Consider the following 13,594-nt stretch of genomic DNA (forward strand, 5'->3'; position numbering starts at 1 on the left):
CCAGTCATGAATACCAGGGAGATAAGCCACGTGTGTGTGTGTGTGTGTGTGTGTGTGTGTGTGTGTGTGTGTTTGTGTGTGGTTTGGGAGGCAAGAAGTTGTTGTAGTCCTACAGTAAATGTTAGTTGATATTTATTGACTATCATGAACATGCCTCTGAAGTCATATATGTGGGAATATAAAAAGCTCATAGATATTTTGTCCTCAATGCCCCACCAAATTGCTGAATTTAGATTGAAAACTCTCTTCCATCCTTGAAAATGCAACCTGTTGTGGACTGAGTGTTTGTGTCCTCCCCCCACCCCAAATTCATATGTTGTAATCTTAACCTCCAAATGGGAGGGTGTTAAGTGGGGCTTTTAGGAGGTGAGGAGGTCATGAGGAAGAAACCCTCCTGAATGGGAATAGTGCCCTCATAAAAGGGACCCCAGAGAGCTTTTATTGAGATAAACCAACACAAAGCAAGATTTTATGGGGGCACCTGGGTGGCTCAGTTGGTTGAGTGTCTGACTCTTCCTTACCCCTCAGGTCATGATCTTTCAGTGGTGGGATCAAGCCCTGCGTCGGGCTCTATACTCAGTGTGGAGTCTTCTTCAGATTCTCTCTCCCTCTCCCTCCTGCTCTCTCTTTATCTCTTTCTCTTAAATAAATAAATAATCTTTTAAAAAACAAACAAACAAAAAAACCCCAAGATTTTATCAACCATCTTTTCTGAACCTTATAAACTCAGCAGAGATTCTGGTGCATGTATATGTACTTACAACATAACACATCCCAACCAAAACAGAGTCCCACTGGAACACTTGCCAATTAACAGAAGGCCAATTTTTCTAACCCCAAATGTTTTCAAAATTTTGAGTCGCCAGTGTTCACTTCTCAGTGGAACTGGTCCCTTATGGCTAGGGACATTAGGATTCTATCCCATTTTTACTGAACAAAAATACATTTCTTTAAGTTTTAGTTTTGTTTCAACAAAGGGAAGTGACTTTGTTTTCCCCAGGCGCCCCTCCTACAGCCACTGGTTAAAATACAGTAGCATTTATGGCATGTCCTATGTCATCTATACCTTCCATACCTTCCTCACTCAAATTATTTTGAAGCAAATTCCAGGCATATAATTTCATTTTCAATATATCAAAACTATATTTTATGCCATTTAATTAACATAAAAGAAAATGAGTGAAAGAAGAAGTAGAGAAAAAGAGTGAAAAAGGAGAAACGAAGGAAGGAACCAACAAGCTAATTAATGAAGGAAGGAAGGTACAAGGGAGGTGGGGAGGGAGAAACATAGTTTGGTTATTATTTTATTCCTGTGAATGTAAATTCCTATCAAGTAACAAAAGTTTGGTCTGATGCAAGTTAATTTGCTTTACTTTGGAAATGGTCCCAGCTAATGAATGTTTACCTTCAGAGTTCAGTTCTGCGGCAAACCCATTGACCCCATGCCCATGAACTTCAAACACTTTTAGGTGGAATTCAGACTCTGTGGGATCATTTGATCCTACCCAGATGGGGGACGTTATGGAACCAGAACCATCATACGTTGGGTTTCCTTGCCACTTAAAACAAACAAAATAAAACTCGGCATTTTTCTGCCCTTGGTTTTATTTTGTCTTGTTTTCACTTTGGCTGAAAGTCTTCGATAAAGGTAGAAAAAAATGTAAAGCTACAGAGATTAAATACCAGAGCACAGCAACAATCAAATTTCACCCACAGGAGAATAATCAGGTAACTTTCCTTCAACCTCAGACACAGATAATCGTTTCCTGAGCTCACAAATACAAGACCCCATTCTGTAGGCAGTAGATGAAAAGACATGGGTTTATTTTGCGCTGAGGCCAAGGCTATTTTGCTAACTGACCTTGGACTCTGCTGACCTCCAGAGGGAGCCCTGTGGCAGCCAAATCTGAGGCTCATCTGTGAAAGGGCCAAAGGTAGTTTTGTTTCAAATGCCAAGGCAATGTTTATGGAGTAAGGCAATATTTCTGATAACCAAGACCCGAATGTTGGTGTTCAATGGATTAAAGATCAATGGTAGCAATTTCAGAACAGTGCGCACCTTTAATAAGTAAGCAGTTTGGGGCTATGCCAGTGTAGCCTCCTGAATTCATGGAGAGGAGCAAGTGTTCAAACAGAACAATCTCTAATACAACCACTTGCATCTCCCATGTTTTCACAAAGAACAATTATGTGAATCCAGCCAACTGTGCTACCTGAGAAATTCTTTGAGCTAAAACATATGGTGACTTAGATTAACACAACTCTAGACAGCCACAAAAGCCTGCCTTGCTGGTGTTTTATGATATACATGTTGCATAAGCCATCGTGAGATCCCGAAACTCAACATTCTCTTCCACCACGTATTTGGTGGAAGGAAGAGTGATTTAGGAAAAAAAAAATCTACCATGCGATGATATAAAGGAGCAGATCTGTTATTTAAAACCAATAGAGTATGGTGACTAACATAATAAAAAAATATATTATAATAAAAAAAATAAAAAATAAAATAAAATCAATAGAAATTCCAAAGTCTTAATCCCGGTTCATCAGTTTGAACCGAAATGACCATGTGGTAATCCTGCAGTGCTTTGGGGAGCATAGTGAGGCTCTGGCCAAGAGCTCATCATTTCCATGTTTGTATTCTGCTAAGGGTCTTTTATCCTATTCTTTGAGGTTAAGAGTGATAAATGTAATACTACTGCTTTTTATTTATATTATACTTGTCATTCAAAGCAGTCCAAAGACTTTCAAAGAGTAGATATACTCGTACACTAAATACCATAAATAGTTTTGAAACAAGGCAGGTTATTAATTAAACAAGTAACTCACTTGCTATACTAATGTACAATGCATGTGTTCCTACTTCTTAAACATGGTTCAACTGAAAGACGAAAACTCCTATAAACTCAGGACTGTTTATATTATTCAACCAAGTACTTTGCTTTCTGAGCTATAAATTCTCATCATAAAATATCAATTTTTCCAGTATCCACCACAAATGCACCAGCTGATAAGATCGATTATTTACCTGTGACACGCCATTCTGCTCTATCCTCTGGGAGTACAAAGACCAGGTTAAGCAAAGAGAATATGGGAGAAGGAAGAATCCAGACCAAGAAAAATAATGGCATCTTTTTTTAAATTTAAATTCAATTAGCCAACATATAGTACATCATTAGTTTTTGATGTAATGTTCAATGATTTCATTAGCTGCATATAACACCCAATGCTTATCATATCATGTGCCCTCCTTAATGCCCATCACCCAGTTACCCCATCCCCCCATTCACCTCCCTTTCTGCAACCCTCAATTTGTTTCCTGGAGTCAAGAGTCTCTCATGGTTTGTCTCCCTCTCTGATTCCTTCCCCTTCAATTTTCTCTCCCTTCCCCTATGATCCTCTGTGCTATTCCTTATATTCCACATATGAGTGAAACTATATGATAATTGTCTTTCTCTGATTGACTTATTTCACTTAGCATAATCCCCTCCAGTTCCATCCCTGTCAGTGTAAATGGTGGGTATTCATTCTTTCTGATGGCTGAATAATATTCCATTGTATATATGAACCACATCTTCTTTATCCATTCATCTGTTGATGGACATCTTGGCTCCTTCCACAGTTTGGCTGTTGTGGACATTGCTGCCATGAACATTGGGGTGCATGTGCCCCTTCTTTTCACTACATCTGTATCTTCGGGGTAAATACCCAGTAGTGCAATTGCTGGGTCGTAGGATAGCCCTATTTTTTACATCTTGAGGAACCTCCATACTGTTTTCCCGAGTGGCTGTACCAGCTTGCATTCAATAGTGGCGTCTTTTTGACATCGCAGAATTGACAAGGGACAAAGCTTGAATTTCATAGAAATGCTACTTCATTTTTAATCAAATTGCAAGTAAAAAATTATTCACCTGTTTTTTGACCCAACCAGACTTCACTTTCTATAGTCTGACTCCTTGCTTTTATTTACAATCAAGAAGCAAAGTATATTATGCCCATTACGAACTACTAACTTGGTAGTGTTTCTGAAAAATCAGAGTAAGGCTTACTATAGCAGATTCTTACCAAGGCTGTTACAGCTGATGTTATTTTATATATTCCTGTAAAACACTGCTTTCAGCTGCACTGGCTTATTTCCAGTGGAAATGGGTGAGTCAAAACAGAGACTCCTCCCAGAGCAGGCATGTGACTCAACATGCAATGTAGGAGTCCAGGAATCTCCTTAACTCCGTCAATAACAGGGTCACTGCCCAGTGCTGACTCAATGGTGCACAACCGTGGGACATAGAGGAACCAGGCGGCAAATCTCTGGTATTGCCCCTAGTCCCTCATGTTGTGGCGCTGGAAACTATGTTTAGGGAGTTCTCGTTTGGTTTCATCAGCCCTCAGGAAAGATATGATGAATGAAATAATGGAGTAAATCAGATCTGTTTAAGCAGATTAGGCTTATTTATCTTGATAAGAGGACTTTTAAAATATTCCATCTGAAAAAGTCAAACTCAGAGAAACAGAGAATAGAGTGGTGGTTACCAAGGATTGGGGGTAGGGAAAATAGGAAGTATATTGGTCAAAGAGTAAAAATTACAGTTGTAAGATTAGCAGATTGGGGGATTGTGATGATAGCTGATACTACTGTATCATGTACTTGGATGTTACTAAGAGAGTGGATCTTTTTTTTTTTTTTTTTTAAAGATTTTATTTATTTATGTGACAGAGAGACAGCCAGCGAGAGAGGGAACACAGCAGGGGGAGTGGGAGAGGAAGAAGCAGGCTCCCAGCGGAGGAGCCCGATGTGGGACTCGATCCCAGATCGCCAGGATCACGCCCTGAGCCGAAGGCAGACGCTTTAACGACTGCGCTACCCAGGCGCCCCTAAAAGAGTGGATCTTAAATATTCCCACCACAAAAAGCAAATGGTAATTATGTGACAGGATGGAGGTGGTAGCTAATGTTATAGTGGTGATCATCTTTCAAGATACAGATGTATCAAATCACCATTTGTACACCTTAAGCTTACACAGTGTCACGTGTCCATTATATATCAATGAAGGTGGAGGGGGGAAAGTTAGGTTAAAAAGAATATTTTATATATATTTCAAACACCACCCCATACCACCAGCTCTGCAGTTGGGGCCCAGGAATCGATCTTTATGACATTCCCAGCGTGATTACTCAGCCAGTTTTGAAAATCGAAGGCTTTGATTTTCAAATACACTCCCAAATCCTTCTCATATTTTTAGGTTTAAGTCCATTTCTTTCTCGTCAGGCTGTAGCTAAAGACAAAGCAGGATCCTCCTTCCTTTCTTGGGTCTTCATATTCACAGAGTGAGTGTTGAATAATTTCTTGCGTTGCTTACCAAAAGTTTGTTTCTTTTGACAAATGAAGACACAAACTCAGAGATGTTAAGTACTTGGTTCAAGGTTACACAGGACACTAATGGCGTGCCAGGGCTAGAAAGCTGTCTGTTTTAGCCTCTGTGGTTAGTTGACCATTCCTTTTCCCTTCTTTTTCCTCGGCTTTACACCCATGCATAAGAAAAATAGAGGTTATCTAGGGGTTTCCTTGAAAAAACAGACATAAATCAGGGTAAATGTAGATATTAATCCCTAAGCAACATTATCTCTCAGAGAGAAGCCTACAGAATGAAAAAGACTTATGACACATATCAAGCAAAGATGGTATGTGGACCTTGGGGTCCCAATTTGAAATTTTTTTAAATTATGGGACATCAGGAAAATAAGAACACCACCTGAATATTCAATTACATTAAGGAATTGTGTTTAAATATTAAAAGGGTGACAATTTTATTATGGCTCTATTTTTCAAAGTCCTTGCATTTTAGAAATACATATTGAAATATTTATGAATGCAACGATTTCTGGGAAACTTCAGATCCAGTAGTGGGGTGGGGGGTGGGAATGGCAGTGATGAAAGAGATTTGAAATAAGATTGACCATGAGTTTAAAATGATTGAATCCAAGTGGTGGCTCATAGGACTTATTATGCTATTCTTTCTACCTATTCATTTATATGTTTTAAATTTCTCACTGTAAAACTTTTTTTTTAAGAATCCATTTCTCTCAAGGGCTGGCTTACAATTTTGTGGGTTATTTGACTTATCTATATAGTAATATGTTTATTAGTCAGGTCCACAATTTGATAAAATATCGATAGCTTTATGCCTCCACCAGCCTTCCACCATGACTGTAGAAGATAAATGCCAACCACATTAGGGGTGCCTGGGTGGCTCAGTCATTAAGCGTCTGCCTTCAGCTCAGGTCATGATCCCAGCATTCTGGGATCGAGCCCCACATCGGGCTCCCTGCCCAGCAGGAAGCCTGCTTCTCCCTCTTCTACTCCCCCTGCTTGTGTTCCCTCTCTTGCTGCCTCTCTCTGTGTCAAATAAATAAATAAAATCTTTAAAAAAAATAAATAAATGCCAACCATTAAAGCAGAAACCATAGTTTTCTAGTAACAGCAATCTCTTTCCAAGTAGTACATACTTCTATAACCTGTCGCACTGTGAGAGACCTAAAACTGCAATAGGTAAACTATTAAAATAATAAAAGCAGTTTAATAAATAATAGTAATTGCGAAAGAGCAATCACACATATCATAAGAGTTTTCATAACTCAGAGTATGCTTGGGGAATTGTTGTTAACTGCATCAAAGTAGAAGGAGGAGGAGAAGGAGATCTGGCTAGGGGTAACCTAGTTAAGGTGTCAGGTTTAGCACCAATTTCCAAATCTGCCCAGGAAGCTGCAGCACCCAGATTTTGAAGCTGAACTCTCTGCCTTTCTCCTTTTTCCCAGCCCACCACCTCCGTTCAGAATCTACAGAGCTGTGAATCTTAAAGAGCAGAATATACTAGCATTCATTACAACTTCAGAAGTAGCAGGGTTCCCAGTTAAATGAAAGATGTTCAGGGTTTGTTTTTCAAACAATAATGAAATATTCTCTTGTTTCAATGAATAGTTCAATGAAATACGCTATTTCAGCACAAGAAAACCCTGGAAAAAGCTTTGTTTTATGACCTAGAAGTGGAAATAGAGAGTCTAAGGGGAAACAGAGGTAGATTTCTGGAAAGGTAATGTTTTATGTGTTTATTTGTCTTCCAGAACTCCAAATAGTTGCATTGGCAGGCAGGCTGCTCTCTAACTGCCCCCTTCTGAAGACTCAGAGGTGTTTACAGAAACTGAAAGTTCCAGCAGTATATTTCCATGAGCTCATTACTGGTTCCGGTGATATCCTTTAGATGTTGCACGTGTGAATGAATATCCCTGCATTATAAACCCCTGCTCTGAGCTTCTGTCTTAATTACAAAGCAGCAGAAGTCAGATATGTGATTACTGAAACATCAAGGCATCTTTCTAGAATCCCTGCTTTGGTCACTATTATTCAAAGCAACTCCAATGCCATTTCTTGCCTGCCTCTTTATGCTAATCAGCCTAGCTCACGCGGCTCCTCCTCCTTCGGCTTCCCTTAAGAACTGTTCACTTTCAGCTGTCACGGAGGGTAACTCAGACCAGGCTTAGAAATCACTTGATTTAACTCAGCAGCATTTCTTAAATTTTGTTTCTATTACTCTAGCAGTCCTCTCTAAATACCAGAGGCATTAGATTTCATGTCAGTAGATGAGTCAAAAATTGCCAAAACTGTAATTGGTTAGAAATAGTTATTTTGTAGGAGTTTACATTATAAGGGGGGAAAGCTTCAAAGTGCTTTGAAATGAAAGTAGAATTAAGTTGTATTTTTATCCAAACGAGTTGGCATCTTTACATGTAGGGGAAGTTATACTGGTAAATATTTATTTCAAGAATCATGACTCAGAAGCACTTGGAGTTTTATTAGAGAAGTAAATGTTTTACACTCAAGGACGAGATCTGCACGTACTCTGTGGCCTGGGTGTCTGGTGAAGACCATTTTAGGGGACTGACCAAGGGAAGGAAATGCCCTAGTGAGACTGGAGCCACAGCCATATTGCCAGCACCATGTCTACCATACCAAGAAAAGGCAGCAGCCAGCTGTTTAACAGTCTGTACACCTGTAAACTGAAGCTTCCAGAAGACCAGCGGCAGCAAGGTGAGTCAGCCAGGCTAATGTGCTGTGTGATCGCGGTGATCTCCCGACCATTCACGTTCCAGGCAGAATGGTAGGCTGGGGAAGTACCTGGGGAATCTCTGGTTGTGAAATGCTTTACAATCTTTGATTTTTTAACTCTGGGAATAGACATACTAGTGATGCATAAGGGTGAGTTAACTTGGATTCATTATTGGTTTTTAAAGGACTATGGGAGACTATCAAGAATGCATATTCCTTGGACCTGTCATTCTGAAGCTTATGTGCTTAAACTTCTGGCCACTGTCATTTTTCTAGAATATGCTAGACTTGTGTAATTCAAAAACGCCCATCCAGGCAAGGCGGAATCAGCTACAGGGGGAATTTGCTGAGAGTAGATTTAAGTTAGCCTGAAACTATCTTCCCTGTCCTTTCGCTAATGGCACACTTTTGGATTTGAAGTTTAAACCTAATTTTTGCCTGGGTCTCTGACTCATTCATTTGTGGGAAAAAGAAATAGATTCTTGACTCTTTTCCTGTTATGATGTAGGAACAGCTGGAGACAGCCAGGGGGAAGGGTCACATTTCACATGATGGTTCCTCATTCAGATGAAACTATCTACCTGGCAGCCATTTTCACCATCAGTCTTTTTAAAATTTCAAATCCACTACCCAGCTGCATCGATTGGTGGCAGATGGTGGACATGAATAGACAAGATGATCCCTCCAATCCATTCTGTCACAGACAGCAAAGGACACTTGAGAAAAAGGCAGGGTGCTGTCGTAGATGACATCATCACTCCCCAGAGGCTAAGGATTGGCCCCCAGACATTTCTAGCATGCCCTCAATAACCACTGATGGAGCTGTCTATGCACAGATCCAGGCTCCCAGCTCTTTATTTACCTTTCCATAGATACAGTTTTAGATTTTAGTGACACGGAAAGTGTTGGCTCATGGGCTGAAACCTCCCATTTCCAAGGTGGCATCTGTGTGCTGACATGTGCAAGACAGTGTCAGGCCACCTCCCTGCATTAGTTCCTGGACTTCATGCTGTACAAGGCTTGGCAGAGTGTGGGTAGAGAATACTTTATAATAAATGGAAACAGCAAAAACTTTTAAGACCATTCTGTATCGTCAGAGCTTCTATAAGTTATTTTAAACTAACTTCCTTAGCATGTCAAGTCCTGGAATGTGCCAGGGTTTAATCATAGCACTGTAAAATTCTTACCCTTCTATTAGTAAACCCTAATTCATCTTAGGTTTTTGTTGGCTTTTCGTTTTGTTTGAAATGTTTAAAGTGACCTCCCCCCTCCGTTGCTAATATAATATTTATTATATAAAATTTGCCAGGGGGAGCATCAAGGAGATGGTAAAAATCATCACTCAACAATAGTTGCTATTAAGATTTTAATGTTATTCTTCTAGGCTTTTCTTCCGTGCACATGTACAGCTTATTCCTTTTGCTTGATTTTTAAATAGAGTTATTTTATATATAGTTGTTTTGTAAACTGCCTTCTAGTTTAATAACTGATTATTAAATTGATTTCCATATCACATATTCTTCTACAACCTTAGTTTTAACAGGTGTGTACTATTCCTTTAAATGGATGAAGCAAAATTCCTTAGGCAGTTCTCTATGATTAGACATTTTATTTCTATTTTTCCACTATTACAAACAACACTGTGATTCACATAAACTAATAGATAAATCATTGCAGAGATAAGATTATTTTCTTGGGATACATTCTTAGCAGTGGAATTGTGAAGTCAAAAGATATGTATATTTTTAAGATTTTGTGTTTTTGTTTTGTTTTGTTTTGTTTTGCCAATTGGTCCTCCAATCAGAAGTTTAGGGGTATATTCTCAGTAATACTGGGTAATATTTTTAAAAGTTTTTCCCGATTCTCTAAGTGGAAATACTATCCCGCTGTTGTTTTCACTTAAGGCAGGCTGTCTGAATAGCCTCTCCTCTTATTGGCCATATCCAGAGGACACTGGAAAAATCATTATGATGACATACTTCCCAAAATACCAGCAAGACTAGAAGTCTGGTCTCTTTTTTCAGACTGAAGCTTTTGCCTAGAATGTTTTGAAAGCAACCATATTCTTCCACAACCAAGTCTCAAAATATCAGCCCACATGAACCACAATCCATAAAGTTGTAAAGCATGCTGATGCAATCCAGACCGGCCACTGACTGCTACAAGAACTGTCATCTAGAGATCCGAATTGACAAGTGACACTGGGCAGTGTTTGCTATGCTGCTAAATAGCATTCTAGTTATTGTTTGGGAGTTTAAAAGTATTCATTGAGTGTAGCGGCCTTGATTTTCCCTCCAAGCTATATTTGCACCTTGCTATTATGCAAAATTCAGCAAAGGTCCAAGAAAGCAAAGCCATTCATTTCAGCGAGTGAGGTCCAGCTGTGGATTTACTCACTGAGGCATTCTGAGTTTGTGGCTTTGGCTTACCCCCAGCCGCACCAAGTTTCCAGCTTTTTAACTTAACCTAGGGACCATGATTAACTGGCATTTAACTCTTCCTAGGGCACAACCAGATTCAACACATATGTACTTTCTAGCCTTCCACACTCTATGTTGAAGCGCTTGATGTTATAAAGCTGTCCTTTTTGGGTGATCACTTAGGTAAAAGCCCCTTGTTCTTTAGCAACTGTCTGAACAATGACTATGCGAAGCACTGGGCCAGGCACGGGGCACATGAGTTGAATCAAGCCAACGAAGTCGTGGCTTCCAGTGCGCACAGCGCTCGCCTGCTACAGCGGGAGATGCTGCAGGGTACAGGACAGAATTCAGGAGGCTCCTCTCTCTACTTGGTGCTGCCTGAGAGCTTCTTCTGTGAGCGTTCAATTCCATTTATCTATAACTCTGATCAGAGACCACATTTGTTGACATTAACGTATCTGCAAAACCTCACCAACGTTCAGTACACATTACATGGAGGCGCTGCGCAACCTTCGCCATGTTTATGTTTTATAATACCGTATACTTTAAAATTTACAAAGTAAATTTTTAAAATGCTTTCAAAATTGCAAAATTTTCAATACATTATCTTATTTAATTCTTAAAATAGTCAGGTAAGGTAATACAGTAGTCAAGATTCTCCAGAGAAACAGAATCTATAGGCTCTGTGTGTGCATGTGTGTGTCGGTGTGTATAGATAGCTAGAGATAGAGACAGAGACAGAGATGGAGATAAAGATAGAAATTTATTTTAAATGAATAAAACCTGGGCGGCTCAGTTGGTTGAGCATCTGACTCTTGAATTCAGCTCAGGTCATGATCTCAAGGTCCTGGGATCAAGCCCCATGTGGGGCTCCATGCTTGGTGTGGCATTTGCTTCAGATCCTCTTCCTCTCCCCTTGCCCCTCCCCCCACTTGCATGCTCGCTGTCTCGCAAATAAATAAATAAATAATCTTTAAAAATGAAAAAAAAATTATTTTAAGATATTGCCTCACACAATTAGGGAAGCTGGCAAGTCCAAAATCCTTTGTGTGGGCCATCAGGCTGGAGTCCCAGGCAAAGAGCGGACCAACATTGCGGTTGAAATCTGAAAGCAGTCTGCTAGCAGAATTCCGTCTTGCTCAGGGCAGGTCAGTCTTTTGTTATATCCAGACCTTCAGCTGATTGGATGAGGCCCACCAAAATTCTAGAAGGCAATCTGCTTTACTCACAGTTAACCAGTATAAATGTAAATCTTCTCCAAAAGCACCCTCACAAAAACATCCAGAATAATGTGTGACCAAGTATCTGGCACTGTAGTGCAGCCAAGTTGACACATAAAATTAACCTTTATAGGTAGGCATCATTGTCCTTAATTTCAAAGATGCAGAAACTGGGAATCCTCAAAGTCAAGTGATTTTTCCAAGGTTAAGTTACTAAGGCCTACTTTCAATGCCCTTTCTGCTATATATAGCTGTCTCATAAAATCCATGATTCCTAGAGTTACAATGTTTAACTTTTTTTCATTGATCTATATCAAAGAAACTTCTCTGCAAATACTCAAGATGCATTACCATTCCTTCTGAGTTTGTTTGTTCTGACACCAACTGGGTATGCTACAGTTTAATTTAATTCTGACATTATCCAGAGTTAGCGAAGACTCCAAAAGTTAAGGGCTCAGTCTCATGAGACTGACCATTTCAGACACCAGCTACAAAATTTCAGGTGTCTCCAAGCCACCTGCATTTCTGCCCGGATGATTACAAATGCAAGGCTTCCCACAACTCATCCAGGTTTGAAAATTTGCTAGAATGACTCAAAGAATTCAAGAAAGCCCTGTACCATTTTATTATAAGGGATACATTTGAACAGCCAACCGAAGAGATACATAAGGCAAGGTGTGGGAGGGTTCTGAGCCCAGGAGTTCTGTCCCCATGGAGTCTGGGTCTATCACTCTCCCAGGATATCAGTAAGATCACCAACTAGGAAGCTCCGGTAAGCGTGGGTGTCCAGAGTTTTCATATAGGATTTCCTTACGTGGGTGTGATTGATTAAACCACTGACTATGATTGAACTCAATTTCCAGTCCCTCTTCCCTCTCTGCAGGTCGGGGGTAGGAAGTAGGGCTAGAAGTTCCAACTCTATACTTGCTTGGTCTTTTTGGTGTGGCCAGTCCTTCCCTGGAGTCACCTCATTAGCAAAACAGACACCTGACTCTCTGTTGGGAAATTCAAAGGGTTTTGAAGCTCTGTGCAAGGAATAGAGAACAAAACCCAGATCTATTCTTTATGACATCACACTTTGGCCATGATTTTCTGGATGAATTCTGTTCTTAATGTCAGGACAGTTTCCTGCAAGTCAGGAAACATTGATTAATGCCTTTAACAATGCAGTTTTTACCCAGTGCGGGATGCTGTATTAGACACCAGAAATGCAAAGATGTTTCTCTCCCAGGTTTATTTTCTATCACGTGTTTTTTTAGAGGAATTCGGTAATAAGAACTCAGCTAATGGTACTTTTTCAACTTTTTGGATGGAAGAAAAAGTGATTTGATTCCATAATGTTCTGACTTTGGCGCATTCATCCTCGTTCTTTGTATTTTAGCTACACTCCTCCTGAGGGTTTCAGAAGGCACTTAATTTAGCTTTGAACTTAGTAAATATAAATATAAAGGCTAAGTGGGGCCCATTTACTGTGCTATCAAATTTGCTCTGAATCTAAACCATAAAACACAAGTTATATTTAGACTGTTGCAAATACACTATTTCCCTTCAATATATTCTGTGAACATTTATGAATGTACTTAATTTAGAACACCTAAAAAATTTAAGCACTAAGGACTGAAGACACAACCATGAGAAAGGGAGCCCGGTAGTGGCAAACAACGACATAATACCTTTTCTATGAAAAGATGATGTGAAATATATATATTATGCTTCTCAAAATAGATTTGTATTAGCTTTCCTTTTTGTGATTCTAAAATTGTGATATGGCCTAGACAACGTGACATCTTTTGGGTGATAACATGGCTAAATAAACAAGGATCAAAGAAGATGGACACATATTTCCGTTTTTC

General features: G+C 39.6%; 1 protein-coding gene across 2 annotated transcripts in view; it reads left to right on the plus strand.

The window, feature by feature from the left end:
• The first annotated feature begins 7,509 nt into the window (after positions 1-7,509).
• Positions 7,510-13,594, plus strand: part of RANBP3L (RAN binding protein 3 like) — a 47,323-nt gene continuing 41,238 nt past the window's right edge. For both annotated transcript variants that reach the window (XR_569138.2, XM_008692630.2), the window contains exon 1: positions 7,510-8,083. Coding sequence is in view for 1 of the 2 variants with exons in the window: in XM_008692630.2 (XP_008690852.1) it covers positions 7,993-8,083 (91 nt within the window). In the remaining variant the exon portion in view is untranslated. The remainder of the gene's footprint in view (positions 8,084-13,594) is intronic.

Source organism: Ursus maritimus, unplaced genomic scaffold, assembly GCF_017311325.1.
Source record: "Ursus maritimus isolate PB19 unplaced genomic scaffold, ASM1731132v1 scaffold_15, whole genome shotgun sequence".
Taxonomy (NCBI): domain Eukaryota; kingdom Metazoa; phylum Chordata; class Mammalia; order Carnivora; family Ursidae; genus Ursus; species Ursus maritimus.